Consider the following 16,308-nt stretch of genomic DNA (forward strand, 5'->3'; position numbering starts at 1 on the left):
TCTATCGTGTAAGCTGCTGTCTTGTATATTATGTAAATGTATATACGTTTATCTCATGTACCGCCGTTGGCGGTTTGTAGAGAATAAAGAGTTTGAGTTTGAGTCTTATCCCTATTTCGAGTTATTTAAATTATTCATCGTTCTCATTTGAACTCGAACGGATTGTGTGATCTATCATATGTTGAGAGGGTGTCGCACACGGTGGCTGGGGTCGGGCTGGGGGATAGATATATCAGCTAAGATAAGATAATCCTCTAGGGGAATTAAACTGGTGAAGTAAACGGCATGTCATAACAATTTACAAATAATGTCCAGTCCTGTCGATCTTCGGGTGGATATGCCACCTATATATTTTGAGACATTTAATACGTTTTGCCGAGTAAACATGCTTTTCTTGACATCCTATTAGGCCGATGTGGGTTATTTCGACATACAGGGATACAAAGTTATTTGAAACCTCCGTATGAACGTTCGTTTGATACCTGCGGCTAATATCCAATTAAAGTCGTCATTTGAAACGTCAGGTGTTGATTCCGTAACTGAAACAGTGAGTGAATGCATTAGTCTAAATATAGCTCAGCACTGATTCCTGTTTAGCGTCAACAGAAAAATGGTGACACATTTGAAACACTGAATAACAGTGCCACAAAAACACAATACTCAGGCAAACAGCGTTACTTAATTCACAGAGAATGGACATTTGTGTCGAACTTAACTTACAGAATCGAATCCCTCAGACTACATTCTATTTTATTGTAGCTTTTTAACATGGGATATTCTTTTTTCAATTCTGTAAAATGCAACATGCTCACTCATTTGTCCTTTGTTTTAGTATGGGGGTAACAGACCACCGACATTCCGAGAGGGTGTTCTTCAAAAACATGGGTCTAGGTGCCTCCGACACCGACTCATTCCACCCCAAGTTTGACGTGTACATCCGACATTCCTCCAGTTGGAAGGTCCGAACGCTGAAGTCCATTATGAAGCTACTGGGGCATGAGAAGGTTTGTAGTCCTGCGCTGGAATTATAGAAGCACGGGCCTATTTGTTGTGTATAGTTGTCGCTCTTAGTTGCGTCAGAATCTTACGATCCGAAATACACATTCTCTCGTCATCTATGACATACATAACAGCTCTCTTTCAAAACCAACTGACACTCAGTGATGCACGAAATATATTAGAAATAATGTTGTATACTAACTGTACCTGAAATACTGTTCTATACTAAGTCTAGGTGAAATACTGTTCTATGCTAACTGTACCTGAAATACTGTTCTATACTAAGTCTAGGTGAACTACTGTTCTATGCTAACTGTACCTGAAATACTGTTCTATACTAAGTCTAGGTGAACTACTGTTCTATGCTAACTGTACCTGAAATACTGTTCTATACTAAGTCTAGGTGAAGTACTGTTCTATACTAACTGTACCTGAAATACTGTTCTATACTAAGTGTAGGTGAAATACTGTTCTATACTAAGTGTAGGTGAACTACTGTTCTATGCTAACTGTACCTGAAATACTGTTCTATACTAAGTCTAGGTGAAATACTGTTCTATACTAAGTCTAGGTGAAATACTGTTCTATACTAAGTGTAGGTGAATTACTGTTCTATACTAACTGTACCTGAAATACTGTTCTATACTAAGTGTAGGGTAAAAGTGAACCTGGAAATACTGTTCTATACTAAGTGTAGGTGAAATACTGTTCTATACTAAGTGTAGGTGAACTACTGTTCCATGCTAACTGTACCTGAAATACTGTTCTATACTGTGTCTAGGTGAAATAACTAGGTGAAAAGTCTAGGTGGGAAATACTGTTCTATGCTAGCTGTACCTGAAATACTGTTCTATACTAAGTCTAGGTGAAATACTGTTCTATACTAAGTGTAGGTGAAATACTGTTCTATACTAACTGTACCTGAAATACTGTTCTATACTAAGTGTAGGTGAAATACTGTTTCTATACTAGGTGAAATGTGGGTGACTAAGTGTAGGTGAACAACTGTTCTATGCTAACTGTACCTGAAATACTGTTCTATACTAAGTCTAGGTGAAATACTGTTTCTATACTAAGTCTAGGTGAAATACTGTTCTATACTAAGTGTAGGTGAAATACTGTTCTATACTAAGTGTAGGTGAAATACTGTTCTATACTAAGTGTAGGTGAAATACTGTTCTATACTAAGTCTAGGTGAAATACTGTTCTATACTAAGTGTAGGTGAAATACTGTTCTATACTAACTGTACCTGAAATACTGTTCTATACTAAGTGTAGGTGAAATACTGTTCTATACTAACTGTAGGTGAATTACTGTTCTATCTAACTGTACCTAAGTACTGTTCTATGAAATACTGTGAAATCTTTTATACTAAGTCTAGGTGAAATACTGTTCTATACTAAGTCTAGGTGAACTACTGTTCTATACTAAGTGTAGGTGAACTACTGTTCTATACTAACTGTACCTGAATTACTGTTCTATACTAACTGTATCTGACACACGCATGCACGTCGTCATATGAGCGAAACAAACCTTCCAGAATGTTCCATACTGTGCCGGATGTAATATGGTATAATAAACACACGCACTTGTCCCTTATATAGTCACAAATCTTCCAGAATGTTCCATACTGTGCCGGATGTAATATGGTATAATAAACACACGCACTTGTCCCTTATATAGTCACAAACCTTCCAGAATGTTCAATACTGTGCCGGATGTAATATGGTATAATAAACACACGCACTTGTCCCTTATATAGTCACAAACCTTCCAGAATGTTCCATACTGTGCCGGATGTATAATAACGCATGGTATAATACACACACGCACTTGTCCCTTATATAGTCTTATATGATCACAAATCTTCCAGAATGTTCAATACTGTTCCGGATGTAATATGGTATAATAAACACACGCACTTGTCCCTTATATAGTCACAAATCTTCCAGAATGTTCCATACTGTGCCGGATGTAATATGGTATAATACACACACGCACTTGTCCCTTATATAGTCACAAACCTTCCAGAATGTTCCATACTGTTCCGGATGTAATATGGTATAATAAACACACGCACTTGTGCCGGATGTTATATAGACTTGTCCCTTATATAGTCACACCTTCCAGAAATCTTCCAGAATCCATACTGTGCCGGATGTAATATGTATAATAATACACACGCACTTGTCCCTTATATAGTCACAAACCTTCCAGAATGTTCAATACTGTGCCGGATGTAATAATGGTATAATACTGTGCCGGATGTAATATGGTATAACACACGCACTTGTCCCTTATATAGTCACAAACCTTCCAGAATGTTCCATACTGTGCCGGATGTAATATGGTATAATAAACACACGCACTTGTCCCTTATATAGTCACAAATCTTCCAGAATGTTCCATACTGTGCCGGATGTAATATGGTATAATACACGCATAATATGTCCCTTATATAGTCACAAATCTTCCAGAATGTTCCATACTGTGCCGGATGTAACATGGTATAATCCTTATATAGTCGCAAACTTGTCCCTTATATAGTCACAACACGCACTTCCAGAATGTTCCAGAATACTGTGCCGGATGTAATATGGTATAATAAACACACGCACTTGTCCCTTATATAGTCACAAATCTTCCCGAATGTTCCATACTGTGCCGGATGTAATATGGTATAATACACACACGCACTTGTCCCTTATATAGTCACAAACCTTCCCGAATGTTAAACATACTGTGCCGGATGTAATATGGTATATAATAAACACACGCACTTGTCCCTTATATAGTCACAAACCTTCCAGAATGTTCCATACTGTTCCGGATGTAATATGGTATAATAAACACACGCACTTGTCCCTTATATAGTCACAAATCTTCCAGAATGTTCCATACTGTGCCGGATGTAATATGGTATAATACACACACGCACTTGTCCCTTATATAGTCACAAACCTTCCAGAATGTTCCATACTGTGCCGGATGTAATATGGTATAATAAACACACGCACTTGTCCCTTATATAGTCACAAACCTTCCAGAATGTTCAATACTGTGCCGGATGTAACATGGTATAATACACACACGCACTTGTCCCTTATATAGTCACAAACCTTCCAGAATGTTCCATACTGTGCCGGATGTAATATGGTATAATACACACACGCACTTGTCCCTTATATAGTCACAAACCTTCCAGAATGTTCCATACTGTTCCGGATGTAATATGGTATAATAAACACACGCACTTGTCCCTTATATAGTCACAAACCTTCCAGAATGTTCCATACTGTGCCGGATGTAATATGGTATAATACACACACGCACTTGTCCCTTATATAGTCACAAACCTTCCAGAATGTTCCATACTGTGCTGGATGTAGTGTGAGATATAAAGACATGCTCTTGTAATAAAAGTACTGTCGGAAATAGAAAATAACCGTTTTTAGGCTGTTACTCTGTATCCCGAAATAGCATTTGCTGAAATAACCCGCATCGGCCTAACTGGGCGTTCAGTGGGATGCGTAATAGGATATCCAGTAAAGCATGTTTACTCGTAAAACTGCGCAAAACTTAAGAAAAATACGCATAGCTGCTGAAAACAATAGATCAGACTACAGATGGCAATTAGGTCCCTCAGCCAGGTATGACGACGGACCGGCATGAAATGCATGTGCTGCCTACAGGCACAAGGGGTCGTCTCAAAGATATGTTATGCTTTTACATGTGTTGACTATGTCTCATCCATTGATTAAAATCTTACGTGTCTTTCTTTCATAAAGTTTATGTTGAGATAAGTTCTACATAGTCCTCAGACTCTCCCACATGGTATCCGTCAGAGGTATGACGACGGATCTGACACGACCGACGTCGACGCCATCACGCTGTCGATAGGCTGCCTCGATGCCCAAACATGGTCCTCTGCCTTTTGCCATACTACTGGTGTAATTCTGGCAAAAGATGCATGGACAAGATCTTTGACATCGGACATCCGAAAGGACGTGTTGTGACTGGCTACAAAGCCCTTACAGTAGACATCAGCGTATCCATATCAAGAGCCATGCTTGTGATTGCATTCAGCACAGTATGAAATAATAGTGATAGTGAGACTCCATGGCAGCTACATCCTTAATAGTTTCAGTATTAAAGTTATTATTTCTTACATGGCTACCGTTTATAATGAAGCTAAGTGTAATTTCAAAATGGACATTAAAACAGTGGCCTTTGTAATACAATATCCTCGCACACTAATTTGCATAAAGCCATGGTCTGTTCCAAATACATGTAAGTCGATTTGGACAGCATTGCTCATTTCTGCACAAATCTCCCCTCAGTAAAGTCCCTTTTTTACGTTTCCTATCTCCCTACCACCGAGACTGTAGTTAGGCCGAACTTAGTTTAACATATATTTCACGCTTTCACATATTAAATACATTAATTGTAGATTAAATTACATGCAATAAAATAAATAAATCTGTTCAGGTCATTAACATACAGTTTCAGCACCGTGGGTTGTAACGTGACCTGTTTCTGTTTTCATTGGCAGCGTGTGATCGATGTATTGAAGATCGATATCGAGGTGTACGAGTGGGCTGTGACAGACAACATCATGAAGGACGGGCTGTTTCCCCAAATCCGCCAGTTTCTGGTGGAGTGGCACATCTTCCCAAACGAACCATTCAGAAATCGCTTCCAGGATATGTACAATACCTACATGAGCCTGAGGAAGAATGGATTCCAGTTCTACCACAAGGAGAGCTCCTCCCGGTACCACCATTACCGGTACTGGAACTCACAGGCTGATATGTGTTACGTAAACACCCTCTTCAAGGAACCCAGATAACACTTCCGTCATGCGCAGAACGGAATCAGCATGGGCACATCGGAAGTGAGCTGTGTGATATATCCTCGAGCAGGATCCGGGGTATTTTTAGACGTAGGTACAGCTTGTATGTCTGAAGGAGAGGCACTCTTTGTACAAGAACCCAGTGGAATCCTACATCACAGAAGCCACTTGATGCTGTAAGTTGTATGCTTCTCTCGAGGGTAATACGGTCTGATGTACGCCTCTTTGTAGCAGTGTCATCCCTCGCCTACCGGCTCGGTACATCAGACCGTATTACCCTCGAGAGAAGCATACAACTTATAGTATCAAGTGTGGCTTCAACCGAGCCGGTAGGCGAGGGATAACACTGCTACAAAGAGGCGTACATCAGACCGTATTACCCGAGGGAGAAGCATACAACGTATTTATCTTACCGCCATGTTAAATGTACAAACTGTCATTTTATTTTATTATAAAGATCGCTTCAGACTATATGACATGTAAACAAAATGGCGTCTGCCCCGCGACTGGAATTTTAAATCATTGAAACATATTCTGACAAGGTTAACACTGGTATAAAAATGGTTAATTATGTTTGAGTGTGCAAACGATTCAATGTATAACATAGTTTAAATAAAGCAGTGAAAGTCGGTAAAATAAATCTGTACATAGTGAACTCCAAAACAGCTAATCGAACGGTTTTAGAACTCCGGACACTGCATGCGTCATATTATGACGTCATACGATTGTTAGCATACAGCTTCTCGGCGGAGAGTTTGGCGGTTACCGTGGCGGCGTGTAATATTTTTTCCAGTTGTCACCCTCCTGGGAGGGGTGACACGGAAACTTATCTTGCCTCACACATAAATGTCGTTTTCTGATTGGTTGAGCGCTCTTCTACTATTTTCAATGTACCTCGCATACAAGCGAGTAACAGTTTTTATGTACCCCGCTGGGTATGCCGAACTCATTTGGTACTTCGTAGTGGTAATTCGTTATCTCGAATAACAGTGAATTACGTATGATGTATGGAAATTACCGAACCGATGTTTTGCGAATGCAAATCGATGGAAGGGAGATAACTCTAAATTTGTTTTTCTTATCGTCTGGTACTCCAATACTATGATCCGATACCGGTGCTTCAAACAGTTCAAAATTACCATTGAGGTGTTCGGTAAGATAAATACGTTGTTCACTGGTCCCTCGGGGCCCATGGGTTGATGTACCCTCGATGTTTCTTTATGTTCCCCTCGCCCTTCGGGTGTGTGTGTGTAGAAGACTGATCAGGTGTTGTGGTCTGTTCATTTTTTAGCCTTATTGTCATTTGTGTAGTTTTCAGAGTGTTGTTTCAGTATGTTGTTTGGATTAAGTGTTGTTTATGCATGAAAGTTATATACATCGAAGATACCTTGCTACACTAGGATATTAGAATGATGGGAGGGCAGTTCAAATCTCGCGCGATATGCATGGCCACATTTTTTAGATGTGGCGGTTCCATGATATATATTGATTGGCGTGAATAATACATCAGTAGAACTGGATGGAATTAGGTGATATTTTCCTGGGTTGTGACCTTGACCTTGTGACCAACTAACCTTGACCCGATGTAACCTTTTGTTGAGGGTCAAATCCATCATTCATGAGATGCCAGAGACACATAAGAGTTCCTGATATCAGTATCATTCCATGTGTTCGAATTAAATTATAATAAATGCGAATAAAATATTTTTTAAAATGACAGCAGTTCTATTATTATCAGTTGTGAGTACGTCCATGGGTAATTACTCCCCACCCCACCCCCTTCAAAAGATATATCTAAAAATACGTACATGTCACTTATTAGCATATATACTCATGGGAACAAATAAGGGACCACCTGAAAGTACGAGTGTTCCTTTATTCTTTTCCAGGTTTCTTCACAAGGTATGTATTGCACTGTGTTTGAAATTCTGGAACTAAATTAAGGAACACTTGTACTTCATGTGTTCCCGTATTTGTTTCCATGAGTATATATGTAGGACTCGGATCCATGGCAGGCCTCAAATCCGTGGCGGATTTCCAAATCCATGACAGAGTTTCAAATCCATGGCTAGTTGCCGTAGGGTGTTATCGGTGCAATAAAGCAATCTGATAAACCTGGTATCCAAATCTGACAACGATGCAAATTACGTCATTATCTATATCTCTTATGAAGCCCTGTAGTACGTATTGCAGATCAGCAGTTTGTACAGAACATGGGTGATTGAATTACAGGTGTTGCAATTTCCTAATCTTTTAAACCAAGACATAGTGATATTCGCTTTGACTTTGAAAGATTTACACCAGTGTCTGTCTGTAAAATCACCAGTGGCCGAAGGGATGGTGTAAATCCAGCTAGGGTCTAGCTAGCAAAACTACTGTAAGTCCCCATCATCCCCAGCAGCATCGATCATCGGGTTAGGTAAGTCTGAGTGACAATCAAATAACAATGTTCCTTCTGGGAATTCCGGGTCGTTTGTTGTGTTTTCATTCGCCTTATAATTTCCATCTGGATAACGCCCTTTCGGTCCTTACAAATACTTCCTGACGTATAGTGAAATAACGTATATTAAAGTCATACAGTCTTTTTCTCAAATACAAGAAGGACTATATCATATTCTGTAAAGGACATATCCTATAGAGATACAGACACACATATCCTGTACACACACATATCCTGTACAGACACACATATCCTGTACACACATATCCTGTACACACACAGATATCCTGTACAGACACACATATCCTGTACAGACACATATCCTGTACAGACACATATCCTGTACACACACATATCCTGTACAGACACACATATCCTGTACACACATATCTATCCTGTACACAGATATCCTGTACACACACATATCCTGTACAGACACACATATCCTGTACACACACATACCCTGTACACACACATATCCTGTACACACACATATCCTGTAAACACACATATCCTGTAGGGACACACATATCAGGGACACACACATATCCTGTACACACATATCCTGTACACACACATATCCTGTACACGCACATATCCTGTACACACACATATCATGTACAGACACATATCCTGTATAGACAGATATCGTGTACACATACATATCCTGTACACACACATATCCTGTACACACACACATACACCACATATCCTGTACACACATATCCTGTAATAATAACACACATATCCTGTACACACATATATCCTGTACACACACATATCCTGTAGACACATATATCCTGTACACATATATCCTATATTCATATCATGTCACACATTCATATCCTGTACATACACACATATATACTATACACACACAGTAGACACACATATCCTGTACAGATACTCCTACACAGACACACATATCCTGTACACACACACATATCCTGTACACACACATATCCTGTATAATACACACATATCCTGTACACACACATATCCTGTACACACATATATCCTGTACAGACACACATATCCTGTAATAATACACACATATCCTGTACACACACACATATCCTGTACACACACATATCCTGTACACACACACATATCCTGTACACATACACATATCCTGTACAGACACATATCCTGTACACACAGACATATCCTGTACACACACATATCCTGTACAGACACACATATCCTGTACAGACACATATCCTGTATACACACATATCCTGTACAGACACACATATCCTGTACACACACATATCCTGTACACACACATATCCTGTACACACACATATCCTGTACACATACACACATATCCTGTACATATCCTGTAATAATAATACACACACATATCCTGTACAGACACATATCCTGTACAGACACACGTAACCGTACACACACATATCCTGTACACACATATTCAGTACAGACACACATATCCTGTACATACACAGTTATCCTGTACACACACATATCCTGTACAGACACACATATACTGTACAGACACATATCCTGTACACAGATATCCTGTACACACACATATCCTGTAAACACACATTTCCTGTAAACACATATCCTATATAGAGACACACATATCTTGTACATACACATTTTCTGTAGAAACACACATATCCTGTACAGACACATATCCTGTACACACATATCCTGTACACACACATATCCTGTACAGACACATATCCTGTACACACATATCCTGTACACACACACATATCCTGTACAGACATACATATCCTGTACACACACATATCCTGTACACACACATATCCTGTACACAGACACACATATCCTGTACACACATATATCCTGTACAGACACACATATCCTGTACACACACACATATCCTGTACAGAGACACATATCCTGTACACACACATATTCTGCACAGACACAGACATCCAGTACAGACACACATATCCTGTACACACACATATTCTGTACACACACATATCCTGTACAGAGACATATCCAGTACAGACACACATATTCTGTACACACACATATCCTGTACACACACATATCCTGTACAGACACACATATCCTGTACACACACACATATCCTGTACAGAGACACATATCCTGTACACACACATATCCTGTACACACACATATCCTGTACACACACATATCCTGTACACACACATATCCTGTACAGAGACACATATCCTGTACACACACATATTCTGCACAGACACAGACATCCAGTACAGACACACATATCCTGTACACAGACATATTCTGTACACACACATATCCTGTACAGAGACATATCCAGTACAGACACACATATTCTGAACACAGACATATCCTGTACACACACATATCCTGTACAGAGACACATATCCTGTACACACACATATTCTGCACAGACACAGACATCCAGTACAGACACACATATCCTATACAGAGACATATCCAGTACAGACACACATATCCTGTACAGACATATCCTGTACAGACACATATTCTGTACAGAGACACATATTCTGTACACAGACACATATCCTGTACAGAGACACATATCCTGTACAGAGACACATATCCTGTACACACACACATATCCTGTACAGACACACATATCCTGTACAGACACATATCCTGTACAGACACACATATCTTGTACACACCCATATCCTGTACACACACATATCCTGTACACACACACATATCCTGTACAGACACACATATCCAGTACAAACACACATATCCTGTACACACACATATCCTGTACAGAGACACATATCCTGTACACAGACACATATCCTGTACACACACATGTCCTGTACAGACACATATATCCTGTACAGGCACACATATCCTGTACACACATATCCTGTACACGCATATCCGGCACACACACATAACCTGTACACACACACATATCCTTTACACTCACACATATCCTGTACAGAGACACATATCCTGTACACACAGTTATCCTGTACAGACACAGATATCCTGTACACACACAGATCCTGTACACAGACATATCCTGTACACACACACATATCCTGTACAGACACTCATATCCTGTATACAGAGATATCCTGTACAGACACACATAACTTGTACACACACATATCCTGTACACACACATATCCTGTAAACACACATTTCCTGTAAACACATATCCTATAGAGACACACATATCCTGTACAGACACATATCCTGAACAAAGATACCCTGTACACACACATATCCTGTACAGACACATATCCTGTACACACATTTCCTGTACGCACACATACCCTGTACAGACACACATATTCCTGTACAGACACACATATCCTGTACACAAACATATCCTGGACACACATATCCTGGACACACACAAATATCCTGTACACACATATCCTGTACAGACACATGTCCAGTACAGACACACATATCCTGTACACACACATATCCTGTAAACACACATATCATGTACACGCACATATCCTGTACACACACATATCATGTACACACATATCATGTACAGACACATATCCTGTATAGACAGATATCGTGTACACACACATATCCTGTACACAGATTTCCTGTACACACACATATATCCTGTAATAATATTACACACATATCCTGTAGACACACATATCCTGTAGGGACACACATATATCCTGTACACACATATCCTGTACACACACATATCATGTACACACACATATCATGTATAGACACATATCCTGTATAGACAGATATCGTGTACACATACATATCCTGTACACAGATATCCATTTATTGTACATCCACACATATCCTGTACACACATTTATCCTGTACACACACATATATCCTGTAGCAGCACACACATATCCTGTACAGACACACATATCCTGTACACACACATATCCTGTATAGACACACATATCCTGTACACACACATATCCTACGGTTTCCTGGGATTATCCATTTTTGTGTGTGTCCATATCTTGTGTTTTCTGTGTCCATTTGTGTCCATTTTTTGGTTGTGTCCTGGATCCTGTGGTTTGTCCACTGGGATCCTGTTCCTTGTGCCTGTCTCCTGGGTCCTGTGGTTGTTTCCTTGTGTGTGTCCTGGGTTGTGTCCATGTCCGTGTGTATCCGTTGGTTCCATGGGTTGGGTTCCTGTGTGTGTGGGTTGGGATCGTGTGTTGTCTGTGTGTCCATGCCTGTGTTCCTTGTCTTGTCTGTGTCCTGGGCTTGTGTGTCTTTCATTTTCTGTGTGTGTTATCCTGGTTCCATATTCTGTGGGGTTATGTCTGGGTGTCTATGTCTGTGTCCTTGTCCATGTCTGTGTGTGTCATGTCTGGGTCATGTGTGTGTGTCCATGTCCTGGGTCTCCATATCCATGCATGTGTGTGTCTGGTTCTGTGGTTATCCATGTCTGTCCATGCACACATATCCATGTCTGTTACAGTACACATATCCTGTCTTGTGACTGTGAGCTTATCCTGGGGTGTGCCTGGTTCCTGGGATGTCATTTTGGGATCCTGGGTATTTTGGTTTCCTGTATGGGGATGTCCTGTATGCTGTTACATGTCCTGGGTCCTGTGTCCATTTCATGGATTCTGTGGGACCACATGTCCATAACTGGGCCATGATCCCAGACACATATCCTGTGTGTTTCCTTCAATATCCATATCCTTCTTATATCCATAAGACACATATCCTGTACACATCCATGTTTATCATCACACACACATATCCATGTCCATATGAACAAGATATTCCTTCCATAGATCTAGATATCCATATCTATACATATCTGAACCTGAATATCTTCGTGTCCATATACAGAAGATCTTCCTCTGTCATATCTTTTACTTCATATCCTGTCCCACATATGTTTCCTATTACCACATTTATCCCTGTATTATCACATCCATATCCCATACACATATATCCATGTAATCATGTCCATATATCCTAATTCAGTCCAATAATATATCCTGTAGATTCATATGGGTAATCCTCCATGCGTTCCTTCCATATTTTTTCCTGGGTTTCCTCCATGTGTGTCCTGTGGATGTGCGTTCCTTATGTTGTCCTGTTCTTGTCTGGTTGTCTGTGTCTATTTCTGTCTGTGGATCTCATGTCCTTGTCCATCCATGTCCTGTGGTTATGTCTGTTGGGTGTTGTTCACATGTCCATGTCTGTGTGGGGTTTCCTCTCCATGGGTCTTGTCCTGGGTTGTCCATGTCCATGTGTCCATTTTCAGTTTCCTGGGTGTCTGTGTCTGGGGTTCCATGTTTCCTTGTGTGTGTGTGTCCATTTTGGTCCTGTGTCCATGTCTTCCTGGGTGCTGTGTCCATGTGTTGGTCAAGTTGTCTGTGTTCAGATGTGTCTGTCTGTGTCTGTGGATTATTCCATTTTCCTTGTGTGGACCTGGTCTGGGATCTGGGTGTGTTCCTGTGTACACATATCCTGTACACACACATATCCTGTACAGAGACACATATACTATACACACACATCCTGTACAGATAGACATATACTGTACACAGACATATCCTGTACAGGCACACATATCCTGTACACACACATATCCTGTACACAGACACATATCCTGTACACACATATTTCGTACAGACACACATATCCTATACACACACATATCCTGTACAGAGACACATATCCTGTACACACACATATTCTGCACAGACACAGACATCCAGTACAGACACACATATCCTGTACACAGACATATTCTGTTCACACACATATCCTGTAGACACACACATATGCTGCACAGACACACATATCCTGTACACACACATATCCTGTACAGAGACACATATACTATACACACACATCCTGTACACATAGACATATACTGTACACAGACATATCCTGTACAGGCACACATATCCTGTACACAGACATATCCTGTACACACACATATCCTGTACACAGACACATATCCTGTACACACATATTTCGTACAGACACACATATACTCACACACATATCCTGTACAGACACACATATCCTGTACACACACATATTCTGTAAACACACATATCCTGTACAGACACACATATACACAGACATATCCTGTACACACACATATCCTGTATCACACAGACACATATTATCCTGTACAGAGACACATATCCTGTACACATATCCTGTACACACACACATATCCTGTACAGAGACACATATCCTGTACAGACACACATATCCTGTACACACACATATCCTGTACAGACACACATATCCTGTACACACACATATCCTGTACAGACACACATATCTTGTACATACACATATCCTGTACACACACATATCCTGTACAGACACACATATTTTGTACATACACATATCCTGTACACATACATATCCTGTACACACATACATATCCTGTACAGTCACATGTATCCTGTACAAACACACATATCCTGTACACACACATATCCTGTACAGAGACACATATCCTGTACACAGACACATATCCTGTACACACACATATCCTGTACACACACATATCCTGTACACACACATATCCTGTACACACACATATCCTGTACACACACATATCCTGTACAGACACACATATCCTGTACACACATATCCTGTACACACATATCCTGTAGACACACATATCCTGTACAGAGACACATATCCTGTACACACATATCCTGTACAGACACACATATCCTGTTACACACACATATCCTGTACAGACACACATATCCTGTACAGACACACATATCCTGTACAGACACACATATCCTGTACAGAGACACATATCCTGTACAGAGACACATATCCTGTACAGAGACACATATCCTGTAAAGACACACATATCCTGTACACACATATCCTGTACACACATATCCTGTACAGACACACATATCCTGTTACACAGAGATATCCTGTACACACATATATCCTGTACAGGCACACATATCCTGTAGAAGCACACATATCCTGTACACACATATCCTGTACACGCATATCCTTTACACACACACTTATCCTGTACAGAGACACATATCCTGTACACACATATCCTGTACAGACACACATATCCTGTTACACAGAGATATCCTGTACACACACATATCCTGTACAGGCACACATATCCTGCACACACACACATATGCTTTACAGAGACACATATCCTGTTCAGAGACACATATCCTGTACAGAGGCACATATCCTGTAAAGACACACATATCCTGTACACACATATCCTGTACACACATATCCTGTACACACATATCCTGTACAGACACACATATCCTGTTACACAGAGATATCCTGTACACACACATATCCTGTACAGACACACATATCCTGTACAGACACATCCTGTACAGACACACATATCCTGTACAGAGACACATATCCTGTTCAGAGACACATATCCTGTACAGAGACACATATCCTGTAAAGACACACATATCCTGTACAGAGACACATATCCTGTACAGAGACACATATCCTGTACAGAGACACATATCCTGTACGGACACACATATCCTGTACAGACACACATATCCTAAACAACTAAACAGCCCGGGATATAGGTCTCCAGTACAATAGTTACGCCCAGCAGATTGCAGTGTCTGAAGTGGCTGTAAGTAGTTACCAGTCGGGAAATGACGGCTATAACGTGCATATATACAGATTTTACTGACGCTTCCCAGATTCAACGGCTTGTGAGATTTGGGTGGTCAGCAAATGAGGAATACAAAACGCATAATGCACTACCAAAAGCATAATTTACTACTAATCACATTATTCAATGCTATAAGCATCGTTCACTGCTAATCGTGAACACACACATATCCTGTACACACACATATCCTGTACAGACACACATGTCCTGTACACACACATATCCTGTACACACACATATCCTGTACAGACACATATCCTGTACACACACATATATCCTGTACACACACATATTCTGTACACACACATATATCCAGTACACACACATATCCTGTAGAGACACACATATCCTGTAGAGACACTGCTAATCTTTCACCA

The 16,308-nt window shown here is 40.3% G+C and overlaps 2 protein-coding genes across 2 annotated transcripts; both read left to right on the forward strand.

The window, feature by feature from the left end:
• The first annotated feature begins 833 nt into the window (after positions 1-833).
• Positions 834-6,101, forward strand: LOC124264252. The gene is made up of 2 exons (XM_046698994.1): positions 834-1,004; positions 5,553-6,101. The coding sequence occupies exons 1-2, from the start codon at positions 834-836 to the stop codon at positions 5,847-5,849; spliced, it is 468 nt and encodes a 155-aa protein (XP_046554950.1). The 3' UTR covers positions 5,850-6,101.
• LOC124264242 lies at positions 5,880-14,888 on the forward strand (the record flags this gene model as incomplete). The annotated part of the gene is made up of 9 exons (XM_046698978.1): positions 5,880-5,894; positions 8,477-8,644; positions 9,545-9,595; positions 10,399-10,482; positions 11,111-11,189; positions 11,600-11,678; positions 12,722-12,798; positions 14,036-14,105; positions 14,693-14,888. Coding segments are annotated over exons 1-9 (819 nt in total), but the record flags the coding sequence as incomplete, so codon positions are not given.
• Positions 14,889-16,308: the final 1,420 nt, after the last annotated feature.

The sequence above is a fragment of the Haliotis rubra genome, unplaced genomic scaffold (assembly GCF_003918875.1).
Source record: "Haliotis rubra isolate DU_JTF1 unplaced genomic scaffold, ASM391887v1 Scf916, whole genome shotgun sequence".
Lineage (NCBI taxonomy): Eukaryota > Metazoa > Mollusca > Gastropoda > Lepetellida > Haliotidae > Haliotis > Haliotis rubra.